The following is a 14,983-nucleotide window of genomic DNA, read 5'->3' on the forward strand; positions in this document are numbered from 1 at the left end:
AATAAAGTTATTTGTTATACAGTATAAATGGGTGTTAAGGCCTTGGACAGAACTGACGGACTCAAATGCACGATTAAAAACATGCAGTATTTTATTAATGGTCTTGGTCTTTTATATTCTTTAGAGAAAAAAAGATACAAATAGCAAAAGGCGCTCATGAGTGCGATCAAAGATATTGAATAACAATAAGTGCTCACAGGGTCAAACATTATCACAAGCTATACAAGCTATAACATTCAACTATATATATATAAATAGTGGTGTGACAAAGTGCTTGCCCCCGTCCTGATTTCTTGTATATACTGTATATATATATATACTGTATATATATATATACACAGTATATATGTGATTTTTTTATTTCTCTGACCTATCAGAAACTCTGTGTCAGGGTAAAAATATAAAGAATAATTTTTTGCCCTTTTATTCTGTGAAGTATTTCTTTTGTGAGCGGTTAACTTCTGTTCATGTCTAAAAAACCTTGAAATCTCAGTTTTCAACAAGACTGATGGACAGGTCTCTTAACATTTTTTCACTGGTCACAAATTTGTACCCAAATAGCTTCATTGTGGGCTCACAAATTGTTTGTATAACTTCAACTAATTTGAAAGGTAGCCTGGACCTCCATTTATCTATATGTGTGGAGGAGTTTTTCTGTAACGCGTAAGCACCCCTGGTCTCCGTCGAAGTGCTTTTCAGAATCCAGGATTTTATCTGTGGGGTGAAAGGGATTCCAGAAAATTGGTACATTTCTGCTGCCTTCTGAACTGGAAAGCGAGCGACGTCCTCGTATCGCACCAACATGTAGCGCCTGTGCAGCCACGGAGGCTGGCTGAGACCGAGCTCGGCTGAAGCCCTGACGGTGTCACAGCTCATTTTCAGCTTCTTCAAATCATTTTCCACAAAGGGCTCTTCCTCACCCATGGCCCAATTCTTCAAGTTCTTGAACCTGCCAAAGGTCTCCATACGTGAAGCTACTATAGCCCGAGGATCCCGAACCAGCTGGATGAATTTGATATCAAGACTTGTCTCCTCAGCTAAAGGCTGCAGAGTGTGGAAATGGTGTACCCTTACAACCTTAATGACCCTGTGCTTCTTCTGGAGACAGGACTCAGAAGCTTTGGTCAGGTTTAGGGGCCCACAGTGTCCGCAGCCTTTTCCACAGCCTCTTTCTTCAAAGGGAATTTTGGTGGTCGTGCTGCAGACCGGCTCGTCACACAGAAAGCTGCTGCAGTCTCTCCGGAAGAAGCTTCTCGTAGTGTGATTAACAGGATGGGGCTTCATGAAGCTTTCGAGAAGGGAGAAGTTACACAGGAAGAGCTGCCTAAGCACATCAGGGTATGCCCTGGCTGTTGCTGTTTCATTGATTTTTCCATCCAGAGTCAGCGTCCTATCCACTTGATAGAGTGGCTCATAGAGATAAGACATATTGTCTCTCTGCTGGTTGAAAAGCTCGCCCACAAACGAAGAGCCTGTCCTGGTGGTGGCTAATAGGAGAAGGTGTTTCTGGCCCCCGTGATCCGGAACAGTGTACTTGTCTTTGAACCTAGAAAGTTAATTACAAGTTAAAGATTTCATTGTAACATGTAGTTGAAAAGCTTTCAAGAGATGAAATAATTGGCAGAAATCAGTGCTCCGCTGATGCCTAAAATGGACTTACTTTAACAAAACATTCATTCCACTCTGGAATGACACAATGACACAAAGTATGACCAAGGCCACAATCACTCTTTGGTACTTGATCTTCATTTTTGGCTGTAGCGTCGCCTCGATATGCTTCAGAAAAGGTTCTGCGTGACTTGCAGGCCACCTCCAGTTGACTTCTTAAAGAGCTATCCAGTCCAATGGATTCCCTGTCAAAAGAAATCATCAACATAGTGACACATTTTGCTCTTTAGGACAGCGGTGAGCAAACTGATTGTTATTGTGGAGCAACTACATTTAACCAGCCATGAAAAGTGTCACTGTTGTCGGAGAAATAAAACGTCACTGTGATACTGTAAAGTGGTTACACAACCTTTCTTTTTCTTTTGAATTCCTTCAAACACCTGAAACGATAGCTTGACTTTGATCCCGGACTCATTTTTGAATTTTAGCAGAAAATCAAAGAGCCATTTGGACCCGTTTCCCACAGAACAGAACACACTGGGAGCCGCAACTCGGTCTCTTGGACCTCACCCTTTGGAGGAGTTTCTTTCAAAATGTTCCTGCATAATGCAAAATGGTGGACATCCTGTTGGGTTTAGAGTGTGGGTGTCAGTAACATTTTCGGCCCGACATGCTGCATATGCCTACGAAATTATATGGACGTAGACGAAACATACTGTCCGTACTAGAATTTTGAAATGTCCAAAAATTGTAGGGGGTGCTATGGAACCATTTTGCCAGACACGTGTGCAATGACCATAAATTATGCATTTATTTTGCCATTTTTGAGTGCAAATTTTCATCCACTGTTGAGCTTGTTTAAGCTATCAACATGCAGCAGTTCTGGCGACATAAGAAGAGAGTACAATAATAATAATAATAATAATAGAAATCATCATCATCATCATCATCATAATTCATTGCATGCCAGTAGGGTCCCACCCCAGCTCTGCCCGGGGCCAAATTAAAGACAAAACCAGCTACCATCTCAAAAAATATTGCCAGAAATAAAGGATTTCTGAGTTGTATTCAATTTTACTCATATGTAAGTACAATTTACATAATCGATTATCAAATTGTTAGTTTATAAAATCGCTACTGAGCTGAGCATGCCCATAATTTGAATTCATATCAGATATTGTCATCTGCTAATTTGTGGCCAATAACTTCAGTGTTTTAATCGAGAAAAGACATTCTTAAGTAGATTCAAGCTTCATATTGTAATGATATTTGCATTGTTATTTCTCTGAAATTTCCTTTAAACGTAAGTCACTTGGACTGGATATCTGCTATTGGCAGTGCAAATAAATACAATTAAATATCAACTATACTTTAAATACTTTCTGAGTGAAGGGTTAGGGTTAGAATTCCATCTGATATAAAGATGTTTCATTCTCAGTGGTAAAGAACAATATATCCACTCACCATGCAGGATGAAGTGCAGTGTCTCAACAAATTTGTTTTTAATTGGAGAAGTTGCTCAGCCTTGGATCAAAATGTAACTCCTTAGATGAAGAACTTAGCTCACGAGCCTTCAAGACAACTTTCTTCATATGATAAAGCAGCTGGACTAGTTTCTGTGATTGGAACCTGTTACTCATGTGACTTCTGTGCGAGGACGTACCTACTGAAGTGAATGACCGCTCCACCCAAAAGAACGATCAGTGACAGAAAAGCATGGATGAACAAAGATCAGTCAAGGAAAGTGTATTATATATACATGTTTAAAAAGGCCCCTTTTGTACAAAGCTTTACATTTATTGTGGTTAAAATGTTCAGTTTATTAGGAAGAGGGAGAGTGGAACCAGTGTGCTCAGGTTTTGGTTCACCCAGGGTCCTCCTAAGCATGGGTTTCCGCCAACCTCCTCAGAAGAACTTTGGGAAGGAAATGAGCGGTGCGGGTCTACACTCCTTTAAACATGTACCTGTGTTTTCCATGGAGACATTGAACCAAATTCTTTTTTGTTGCTGTGGTTCAAACATATGCAGTACTAGGCATTTTCATTTTTACAAGGTGTTATTTTATAACTTTACTTAATTACTTGTGGGTTGCTTTCTTTCCTTTGTTGCTTTTCGAGTATGTTGAGTTTTCCTCTTCAGTGTATTCACTGTCTTTGCTATTTTGTTTTTTAATTACTTTAAATGGCAAAAATTCTGCCTGTGATTCTGTAAACTGGAGTGACTACATATTTAATTTCTCTTTAATCGATGACAAACATTTAGACAGGCTCCTTGGATGTTGCTCAGCCTCCATTAAATGCCTAGAATAGTCTCTCATCCACATCAGTTGAACTTAAACAACTTGCAAAGTATGTCTGGAACAAAATAATTGGAGAATATTTGATTCATGTGTTTAGAAAACGAAATACTTTTAAAGAATAAATCTCTCCTTAAAAGTCTCACTGAAATACTGCACAGTAAAGTACAGTAACCTGAAAGAAGTCTATCTGAATGAGTGTGTTATGTTATAGAAATTATTATTAGGCTTTCTCATGTGGATTTGTTGGGTTTCTCTCTGTAAAAAGCAATTACAAATTATTTATGTATCGGTGCTTTGTATATAATTATGAGATGAATAAAGTTATTTGTTATACAGTATAAATGGGTGTTAAGGCCTTGGACAGAACTGACGGACTCAAATGCACGATTAAAAACATGCAGTATTTTATTAATGGTCTTGGTCTTTTATATTCTTTAGAGAAAAAAAGATACAAATAGCAAAAGGCGCTCATGAGTGCGATCAAAGATATTGAATAACAATAAGTGCTCACAGGGTCAAACATTATCACAAGCTATACAAGCTATAACATTCAACTATATATATATAAATAGTGGTGTGACAAAGTGCTTGCCCCCGTCCTGATTTCTTGTATATACTGTATATATATATATACTGTATATATATATATACACAGTATATATGTGATTTTTTTATTTCTCTGACCTATCAGAAACTCTGTGTCAGGGTAAAAATATAAAGAATAATTTTTTGCCCTTTTATTCTGTGAAGTATTTCTTTTGTGAGCGGTTAACTTCTGTTCATGTCTAAAAAACCTTGAAATCTCAGTTTTCAACAAGACTGATGGACAGGTCTCTTAACATTTTTTCACTGGTCACAAATTTGTACCCAAATAGCTTCATTGTGGGCTCACAAATTGTTTGTATAACTTCAACTAATTTGAAAGGTAGCCTGGACCTCCATTTATCTATATGTGTGGAGGAGTTTTTCTGTAACGCGTAAGCACCCCTGGTCTCCGTCGAAGTGCTTTTCAGAATCCAGGATTTTATCTGTGGGGTGAAAGGGATTCCAGAAAATTGGTACATTTCTGCTGCCTTCTGAACTGGAAAGCGAGCGACGTCCTCGTATCGCACCAACATGTAGCGCCTGTGCAGCCACGGAGGCTGGCTGAGACCGAGCTCGGCTGAAGCCCTGACGGTGTCACAGCTCATTTTCAGCTTCTTCAAATCATTTTCCACAAAGGGCTCTTCCTCACCCATGGCCCAATTCTTCAAGTTCTTGAACCTGCCAAAGGTCTCCATACGTGAAGCTACTATAGCCCGAGGATCCCGAACCAGCTGGATGAATTTGATATCAAGACTTGTCTCCTCAGCTAAAGGCTGCAGAGTGTGGAAATGGTGTACCCTTACAACCTTAATGACCCTGTGCTTCTTCTGGAGACAGGACTCAGAAGCTTTGGTCAGGTTTAGGGGCCCACAGTGTCCGCAGCCTTTTCCACAGCCTCTTTCTTCAAAGGGAATTTTGGTGGTCGTGCTGCAGACCGGCTCGTCACACAGAAAGCTGCTGCAGTCTCTCCGGAAGAAGCTTCTCGTAGTGTGATTAACAGGATGGGGCTTCATGAAGCTTTCGAGAAGGGAGAAGTTACACAGGAAGAGCTGCCTAAGCACATCAGGGTATGCCCTGGCTGTTGCTGTTTCATTGATTTTTCCATCCAGAGTCAGCGTCCTATCCACTTGATAGAGTGGCTCATAGAGATAAGACATATTGTCTCTCTGCTGGTTGAAAAGCTCGCCCACAAACGAAGAGCCTGTCCTGGTGGTGGCTAATAGGAGAAGGTGTTTCTGGCCCCCGTGATCCGGAACAGTGTACTTGTCTTTGAACCTAGAAAGTTAATTACAAGTTAAAGATTTCCTTGTAACATGTAGTTGAAAAGCTTTCAAGAGATGAAATAATTGGCAGAAATCAGTGCTCCGCTGATGCCTAAAATGGACTTACTTTAACAAAACATTCACTCCACTCTGGAATGACACAATGACACAAAGTATGACCAAGGCCACAATCACTCTTTGGTACTTGATCTTCATTTTTGGCTGTAGCGTCGCCTCGATATGCTTCAGAAAAGGTTCTGCGTGACTTGCAGGCCACCTCCAGTTGACTTCTTAAAGAGCTATCCAGTCCAATGGATTCCCTGTCAAAAGAAATCATCAACATAGTGACACATTTTGCTCTTTAGGACAGCGGTGAGCAAACTGATTGTTATTGTGGAGCAACTACATTTAACCAGCCATGAAAAGTGTCACTGTTGACGGAGAAATAAAACGTCACTGTGATACTGTAAAGTGGTTACACAACCTTTCTTTTTCTTTTGAATTCCTTCAAACACCTGAAACGATAGCTTGACTTTGATCCCGGACTCATTTTTGAATTTTAGCAGAAAATCAAAGAGCCATTTGGACCCGTTTCCCACAGAACAGAACACACTGGGAGCCGCAACTCGGTCTCTTGGACCTCACCCTTTGGAGGAGTTTCTTTCAAAATGTTCCTGCATAATGCAAAATGGTGGACATCCTGTTGGGTTTAGAGTGTGGGTGTCAGTAACATTTTCGGCCCGACATGCTGCATATGCCTACGAAATTATATGGACGTAGACGAAACATACTGTCCGTACTAGAATTTTGAAATGTCCAAAAATTGTAGGGGGTGCTATGGAACCATTTTGCCAGACACGTGTGCAATGACCATAAATTATGCATTTATTTTGCCATTTTTGAGTGCAAATTTTCATCCACTGTTGAGCTTGTTTAAGCTATCAACATGCAGCAGTTCTGGCGACATAAGAAGAGAGTACAATAATAATAATAATAATAATAGAAATCATCATCATCATCATCATCATAATTCATTGCATGCCAGTAGGGTCCCACCCCAGCTCTGCCCGGGGCCAAATTAAAGACAAAACCAGCTACCATCTCAAAAAATATTGCCAGAAATAAAGGATTTCTGAGTTGTATTCAATTTTACTCATATGTAAGTACAATTTACATAATTGATTATCAAATTGTTAGTTTATAAAATCGCTACTGAGCTGAGCATGCCCATAATTTGAATTCATATCAGATATTGTCATCTGCTAATTTGTGGCCAATAACTTCAGTGTTTTAATCGAGAAAAGACATTCTTAAGTAGATTCAAGCTTCATATTGTAATGATATTTGCATTGTTATTTCTCTGAAATTTCCTTTAAACGTAAGTCACTTGGACTGGATATCTGCTATTGGCAGTGCAAATAAATACAATTAAATATCAACTATACTTTAAATACTTTCTGAGTGAAGGGTTAGGGTTAGAATTCCATCTGATATAAAGATGTTTCATTCTCAGTGGTAAAGAACAATATATCCACTCACCATGCAGGATGAAGTGCAGTGTCTCAACAAATTTGTTTTTAATTGGAGAAGTTGCTCAGCCTTGGATCAAAATGTAACTCCTTAGATGAAGAACTTAGCTCACGAGCCTTCAAGACAACTTTCTTCATATGATAAAGCAGCTGGACTAGTTTCTGTGATTGGAACCTGTTACTCATGTGACTTATGTGCGAGGACGTACCTACTGAAGTGAATGACCGCTCCACCCAAAAGAACGATCAGTGACAGAAAAGCATGGATGAACAAAGATCAGTCAAGGAAAGTGTATTATATATACATGTTTAAAAAGGCCCTTTTTCTACAAAGCTTTACATTTATTGTGGTTAAAATGTTCAGTTTATTAGGAAGAGGGAGAGTGGAACCAGTGTGCTCAGGTTTTGTTTCACCCAGGGTCCTCCTAAGCATGGGTTTCCGCCAACCTCCTCAGAAGAACTTTGGGAAGGAAATGAGCGGTGCGGGTCTACACTCCTTTAAACATGTACCTGTGTTTTCCATGGAGACATTGAACCAAATTCTTTTTTGTTGCTGTGGTTCAAACATATGCAGTACTAGGCGTTTTCATTTTTACAAGGTGTTATTTTATAACTTTACTTAATTACTTGTGGGTTGCTTTCTTTCCTTTGTTGCTTTTCGAGTATGTTGAGTTTTCCTCTTCAGTGTATTCACTGTCTTTGCTATTTTGTTTTTTAATTACTTTAAATGGCAAAAATTCTGCCTGTGATTCTGTAAACTGGAGTGACTACATATTTAATTTCTCTTTAATCGATGACAAACATTTAGACAGGCTCCTTGGATGTTGCTCAGCCTCCATTAAATGCCTAGAATAGTCTCTCATCCACATCAGTTGAACTTAAACAACTTGCAAAGTATGTCTGGAACAAAATAATTGGAGAATATTTGATTCATGTGTTTAGAAAACGAAATACTTTTAAAGAATAAAGCTCTCCTTAAAAGTCTCACTGAAATACTGCACAGTAAAGTACAGTAACCTCAAAGAAGTCTATCTGAATGAGTGTGTTATGTTCTAGAAATTATTATTAGGCTTTCTCATGTGGATTTGTTGGGTTTCTCTCTGTAAAAAGCAATTACAAATTATTTATGTATTGGTGCTTTGTATATAATTATGAGTTGAATAAAGTTATTTGTTATACAGTATAAATGGGTGTTAAGGCCTTGGACAGAACTGACGGACTCAAATGCACGATTAAAAACATGCAGTATTTTATTAATGGTCTTGGTCTTTTATATTCTTTAGAGAAAAAAAGATACAAATAGCAAAAGGCGCTCATGAGTGCGATCAAAGATATTGAATAACAATAAGTGCTCACAGGGTCAAACATTATCACAAGCTATACAAGCTATAAAATTCAACTATATATATATAAATAGTGGTGTGAAAAAGAGTTTGCCCCCGTCCTGATTTCTTGTATATACTGTATATATATACTGTATATATGTGATTTTTTTATTTCTCTGACCTATCAGAAACTCTGTGTCAGGGTAAAAATATAAAGAATAATTTATTGCCCTTTTATTCTGTGAAGTATTTCTTTTGTGAGCGGTTAACTTCTGTTCATGTCTATAAAACCTTGAAATCTCAGTTTTCAACAAGACTGATGGACAGGTCTCTTAACATTTTTTCACTGGTCACAAATTTGTACCCAAATAGCTTCATTGTGGGCTCACAAATTGTTTGTATAACTTCAACTAATTTGAAAGGTAGCCTGGACCTCCATTTATCTATATGTGTGGAGGAGTTTTTCTGTAACGCGTAAACACCCCTGGTCTCCGTCGAAGTGCTTTTCAGAATCCAGGATTTTATCTGTGGGGTGAAAGGGATTCCAGAAAATTGGTACATTTCTGCTGCCTTCTGAACTGGAAAGCGAGCGACGTCCTCGTATCGCACCAACATGTAGCGCCTGTGCAGCCACGGAGGCTGGCTGAGACCGAGCTCGGCTGAAGCCCTGACGGTGTCACAGCTCATTTTCAGCTTCTTCAAATCATTTTCCACAAAGGGCTCTTCCTCACCCATGGCCCAATTCTTCAAGTTCTTGAACCTGCCAAAGGTCTCCATACGTGAAGCTACTATAGCCCGAGGATCCCGAACCAGCTGGATGAATTTGATATCAAGACTTGTCTCCTCAGCTAAAGGCTGCAGAGTGTGGAAATGGTGTACCCTTACAACCTTAATGACCCTGTGCTTCTTCTGGAGACAGGACTCAGAAGCTTTGGTCAGGTTTAGGGGCCCACAGTGTCCGCAGCCTTTTCCACAGCCTCTTTCTTCAAAGGGAATTTTGGTGGTCGTGCTGCAGACCGGCTCGTCACACAGAAAGCTGCTGCAGTCTCTCCGGAAGAAGCTTCTCGTAGTGTGATTAACAGGATGGGGCTTCATGAAGCTTTCGAGAAGGGAGAAGTTACACAGGAAGAGCTGCCTAAGCACATCAGGGTATGCCCTGGCTGTTGCTGTTTCATTGATTTTTCCATCCAGAGTCAGCGTCCTATCCACTTGATAGAGTGGCTCATAGAGATAAGACATATTGTCTCTCTGCTGGTTGAAAAGCTCGCCCACAAACGAGGAGCCTGTCCTGGTGGTGGCTAATAGGAGAAGGTGTTTCTGGCCCCCGTGATCCGGAACAGTGTACTTGTCTTTGAACCTAGAAAGTTAATTACAAGTTAAAGATTTCCTTGTAACATGTAGTTGAAAAGCTTTCAAGAGATGAAATAATTGGCAGAAATCAGTGCTCCGCTGATGCCTAAAATGGACTTACTTTAACAAAACATTCACTCCACTCTGGAATGACACAATGACACAAAGTGTGACCAAGGCCACAATCACTCTTTGGTACTTGATCTTCATTTTTGACTGTAGCGTCGCCTCGATATGCTTCAGAAAAGGTTCTGCGTGACTTGCAGGCCACCTCCAGTTGACTTCTTAAAGAGCTATCCAGTCCAATGGATTCCCTGTCAAAAGAAATCATCAACATAGTGACACATTTTGCTCTTTAGGACAGCGGTGAGCAAACAGATTGTTATTGTGGAGTAACTACATTTAACCAGCCATGAAAAGTGTCACTGTTGTCGGAGAAATAAAACGTCACTGTGATACTGTAAAGTGGTTACACAACCTTTCTTTTTCTTTTGAATTCCTTCAAACACCTGAAACGATAGCTTGACTTTGATCCCGGACTCATTTTTGAATTTTAGCAGAAAATCAAAGAGCCATTTGGACCCGTTTCCCACAGAACAGAACACACTGGGAGCCGCAACTCGGTCTCTTGGACCTCACCCTTTGGAGGAGTTTCTTTCAAAATGTTCCTGCATAATGCAAAATGGTGGACATCCTGTTGGGTTTAGAGTGTGGGTGTCAGTAACATTTTCGGCCCGACATGCTGCATATGCCTACGAAATTATATGGACGTAGACGAAACATACTGTCCGTACTAGAATTTTGAAATGTCCAAAAATTGTAGGGGGTGCTATGGAACCATTCTGCCAGACACGTGCAATGACCATAAATTATGCATTTATTTTGCCATTTTTGAGTGCAAATTTTCATCCACTGTTGAGCTTGTTTAAGCTGTCAACATGCAGCAGTTCTGGCGACATAAGAAGAGAGTACAATAATAATAATAATAATAATAATAATAATACAAATCATCATCATCATCATCATCATCATAATTCATTGCATTCCAGTAGGGTCCCACCCCAGCTCTGCCCGGGGCCAAATTAAAGACAAAACCAGCTACCATCTCAAAAATATTGCCAGAAATAAAGGATTTCTGAGTTGTATTCAATTTTACTCATATGTAAGTACAATTTACATAATCGATTATCAAATTGTTAGTTTATAAAATCGCTACTGAGCTGAGCATGCCCATAATTTGAATTCATATCAGATATTGTCATCTGCTAATTTGTGGCCAATAACTTCAGTGTTTTAATCGAGAAAAGACATTCTTCAGTTCATTCAAGCTTCATATTGTAATGTTATTTGCATTGTTATTTCTCTGAAATATCCTTTAAACGTAAGTCACTTGGACTGGATATCTGCTATTGGCAGTGCAAATAAATACAATTAAATATCAACTATACTTTAAATACTTTCTGAGTGAAGGGTTAGGGTTAGGGTTAGAATTCCATCTGATATAAAGATGTTTCATTCTCAGTGGTAAAGAACAATATATCCACTCACCATGCAGGATGAAGTGCAGTGTCTGAACAAATTTGTTTTTAATTGGAGAAGTTGCTCAGCCTTGGATCAAAATGTAACTCCTTAGATGAAGAACTTAGCTCACGAGCCTTCAAGACAACTTTCTTCATATGATAAAGCAGCTGGACTAGTTTCTGTGATTGGAACCTGTTACTCATGTGACTTATGTGCGAGGACGTACCTACTGAAGTGAATGACCGCTCCACCCAAAAGAACGATCAGTGACAGAAAAGCATGGATGAACAAAGATCAGTCAAGGAAAGTGTATTATATATACATGTTTAAAAAGGCCCCTTTTCTACAAAGCTTTACATTTATTGTGGTTAAAATGTTGAGTTTATTAGGAAGAGGGAGAGTGGAACCAGTGTGCTCAGGTTTTGTTTCACCCAGGGTCCTCCTAAGCATGGGTTTCCGCCAACCTCCTCAGAAGAACTTTGGGAAGGAAATGAGCGGTGCGGGTCTACACTCCTTTAAACATGTACCTGTGTTTTCCATGGAGACATTGAACCAAATTCTTTTTTGTTGCTGTGGTTCAAACATATGCAGTACTAGGCGTTTTCATTTTTACAAGGTGTTATTTTATAACTATACTTAATTACTTGTGGGTTGCTTTCTTTCCTTTGTTGCTTTTCGAGTATGTTGAGTTTTCCTCTTCAGTGTATTCACTGTCTTTGCTATTTTGTTTTTTAATTACTTTAAATGGCAAAAATTCTGCCTGTGATTCTGTAAACTGGAGTGACTACATATTTAATTTCTCTTTAATCGATGACAAACATTTAGACAGGCTCCTTGGATGTTGCTCAGCCTCCATTAAATGCCTAGAATAGTCTCTCATCCACATCAGTTGAACTTAAACAACTTGCAAAGTATGTCTGGAACAAAATAATTGGAGAATATTTGATTCATGTGTTTAGAAAACGAAATACTTTTAAAGAATAAAGCTCTCCTTAAAAGTCTCACTGAAATACTGCACAGTAAAGTACAGTAACCTGAAAGAAGTCTATCTGAATGAGTGTGTTATGTTATAGAAATTATTATTAGGCTTTCTCATGTGGATTTGTTGGGTTTCTCTCTGTAAAAAGCAATTACAAATTATTTATGTATTGGTGCTTTGTATATAATTATGAGTTGAATAAAGTTATTTGTTATACAGTATAAATGGGTGTTAAGGCCTTGGACAGAACTGACGGACTCAAATGCACGATTAAAAACATGCAGTATTTTATTAATGGTCTTGGTCTTTTATATTCTTTAGAGAAAAAAAGATACAAATAGCAAAAGGCGCTCATGAGTGCGATCAAAGATATTGAATAACAATAAGTGCTCACAGGGTCAAACATTATCACAAGCTATACAAGCTATAACATTCAACTATATATATATAAATAGTGGTGTGACAAAGTGCTTGCCCCCGTCCTGATTTCTTGTATATACTGTATATATATATACACAGTATATATGTGATTTTTTTATTTCTCTGACCTATCAGAAACTCTGTGTCAGGGTAAAAATATAAAGAATAATTTTTTGCCCTTTTATTCTGTGAAGTATTTCTTTTGTGAGCGGTTAACTTCTGTTCATGTCTAAAAAACCTTGAAATCTCAGTTTTCAACAAGACTGATGGACAGGTCTCTTAACATTTTTTCACTGGTCACAAATTTGTACCCAAATAGCTTCATTGTGGGCTCACAAATTGTTTGTATAACTTCAACTAATTTGAAAGGTAGCCTGGACTTCCATTTATCTATATGTGTGGAGGAGTTTTTCTGTAACGCGTAAGCACCCCTGGTCTCCGTCGAAGTGCTTTTCAGAATCCAGGATTTTATCTGTGGGGTGAAAGGGATTCCAGAAAATTGGTACATTTCTGCTGCCTTCTGAACTGGAAAGCGAGCGACGTCCTCGTATCGCACCAACATGTAGCGCCTGTGCAGCCACGGAGGCTGGCTGAGACCGAGCTCGGCTGAAGCCCTGACGGTGTCACAGCTCGTTTTCAGCTTCTTCAAATCATTTTCCACAAAGGGCTCTTCCTCACCCATGGCCCAATTCTTCAAGTTCTTGAACCTGCCAAAGGTCTCCATACGTGAAGCTACTATAGCCCGAGGATCCCGAACCAGCTGGATGAATTTGATATCAAGACTTGTCTCCTCAGCTAAAGGCTGCAGAGTGTGGAAATGGTGTACCCTTACAACCTTAATGACCCTGTGCTTCTTCTGGAGACAGGACTCAGAAGCTTTGGTCAGGTTTAGGGGCCCACAGTGTCCGCAGCCTTTTCCACAGCCTCTTTCTTCAAAGGGAATTTTGGTGGTCGTGCTGCAGACCGGCTCGTCACACAGAAAGCTGCTGCAGTCTCTCCGGAAGAAGCTTCTCGTAGTGTGATTAACAGGATGGGGCTTCATGAAGCTTTCGAGAAGGGAGAAGTTACACAGGAAGAGCTGCCTAAGCACATCAGGGTATGCCCTGGCTGTTGCTGTTTCATTGATTTTTCCATCCAGAGTCAGCGTCCTATCCACTTGATAGAGTGGCTCATAGAGATAAGACATATTGTCTCTCTGCTGGTTGAAAAGCTCGCCCACAAACGAAGAGCCTGTCCTGGTGGTGGCTAATAGGAGAAGGTGTTTCTGGCCCCCGTGATCCGGAACAGTGTACTTGTCTTTGAACCTAGAAAGTTAATTACAAGTTAAAGATTTCCTTGTAACATGTAGTTGAAAAGCTTTCAAGAGATGAAATAATTGGCAGAAATCAGTGCTCCGCTGATGCCTAAAATGGACTTACTTTAACAAAACATTCACTCCACTCTGGAATGACACAATGACACAAAGTGTGACCAAGGCCACAATCACTCTTTGGTACTTGATCTTCATTTTTGGCTGTAGCGTCGCCTCGATATGCTTCAGAAAAGGTTCTGCGTGACTTGCAGGCCACCTCCAGTTGACTTCTTAAAGAGCTATCCAGTCCAATGGATTCCCTGTCAAAAGAAATCATCAACATAGTGACACATTTTGCTCTTTAGGACAGCGGTGAGCAAACTGATTGTTATTGTGGAGCAACTACATTTAACCAGCCATGAAAAGTGTCACTGTTGTCGGAGAAATAAAACGTCACTGTGATACTGTAAAGTGGTTACACAACCTTTCTTTTTCTTTTGAATTCCTTCAAACACCTGAAACGATAGCTTGACTTTGATCCCGGACTCATTTTTGAATTTTAGCAGAAAATCAAAGAGCCATTTGGACCCGTTTCCCACAGAACAGAACACACTGGGAGCCGCAACTCGGTCTCTTGGACCTCACCCTTTGGAGGAGTTTCTTTCAAAATGTTCCTGCATAATGCAAAATGGTGGACATCCTGTTGGGTTTAGAGTGTGGGTGTCAGTAACATTTTCGGCCCGACATGCTGCATATGCCTACGAAATTATATGGATGTAGACGAAACATACTGTCCGTACTAGAATTTTGAAAT

The 14,983-nt window shown here is 39.6% G+C and overlaps 4 protein-coding genes across 4 annotated transcripts; all 4 read right to left on the minus strand.

Annotated features, from left to right (window-relative positions):
• Positions 1 to 489: 489 nt before the first annotated feature.
• On the minus strand, positions 490 to 1,749 carry LOC308118918 (carbohydrate sulfotransferase 3-like; the record flags this gene model as incomplete). The annotated part of the gene is made up of 2 exons (XM_080478631.1): positions 490 to 1,546; positions 1,739 to 1,749. The coding sequence occupies 2 exons, from the start codon at positions 1,747 to 1,749 to the stop codon at positions 490 to 492; spliced, it is 1,068 nt and encodes a 355-aa protein (XP_080334757.1).
• A 2,961-nt stretch (positions 1,750 to 4,710) lies between these two features.
• On the minus strand, positions 4,711 to 5,970 carry LOC308118973 (carbohydrate sulfotransferase 3-like; the record flags this gene model as incomplete). Its single annotated transcript, XM_080478712.1, has 2 exons — positions 4,711 to 5,767; positions 5,882 to 5,970. The coding sequence occupies 2 exons, from the start codon at positions 5,968 to 5,970 to the stop codon at positions 4,711 to 4,713; spliced, it is 1,146 nt and encodes a 381-aa protein (XP_080334838.1).
• Positions 5,971 to 8,908: 2,938 nt separating this feature from the next.
• On the minus strand, positions 8,909 to 10,168 carry LOC308119028 (carbohydrate sulfotransferase 3-like; the record flags this gene model as incomplete). Its single annotated transcript, XM_080478821.1, has 2 exons — positions 8,909 to 9,965; positions 10,080 to 10,168. 2 exons carry the CDS (start codon positions 10,166 to 10,168, stop codon positions 8,909 to 8,911), a joined length of 1,146 nt encoding a protein of 381 aa, XP_080334947.1.
• A 2,957-nt stretch (positions 10,169 to 13,125) lies between these two features.
• LOC308119054 (carbohydrate sulfotransferase 3-like) lies at positions 13,126 to 14,385 on the minus strand (the record flags this gene model as incomplete). The annotated part of the gene is made up of 2 exons (XM_080478879.1): positions 13,126 to 14,182; positions 14,297 to 14,385. The coding sequence occupies 2 exons, from the start codon at positions 14,383 to 14,385 to the stop codon at positions 13,126 to 13,128; spliced, it is 1,146 nt and encodes a 381-aa protein (XP_080335005.1).
• Positions 14,386 to 14,983: the final 598 nt, after the last annotated feature.

The sequence above is a fragment of the Lipophrys pholis genome (assembly GCF_963383615.2).
Source record: "Lipophrys pholis genome assembly, chromosome: 1".
Classification (NCBI taxonomy): domain Eukaryota; kingdom Metazoa; phylum Chordata; class Actinopteri; order Blenniiformes; family Blenniidae; genus Lipophrys; species Lipophrys pholis.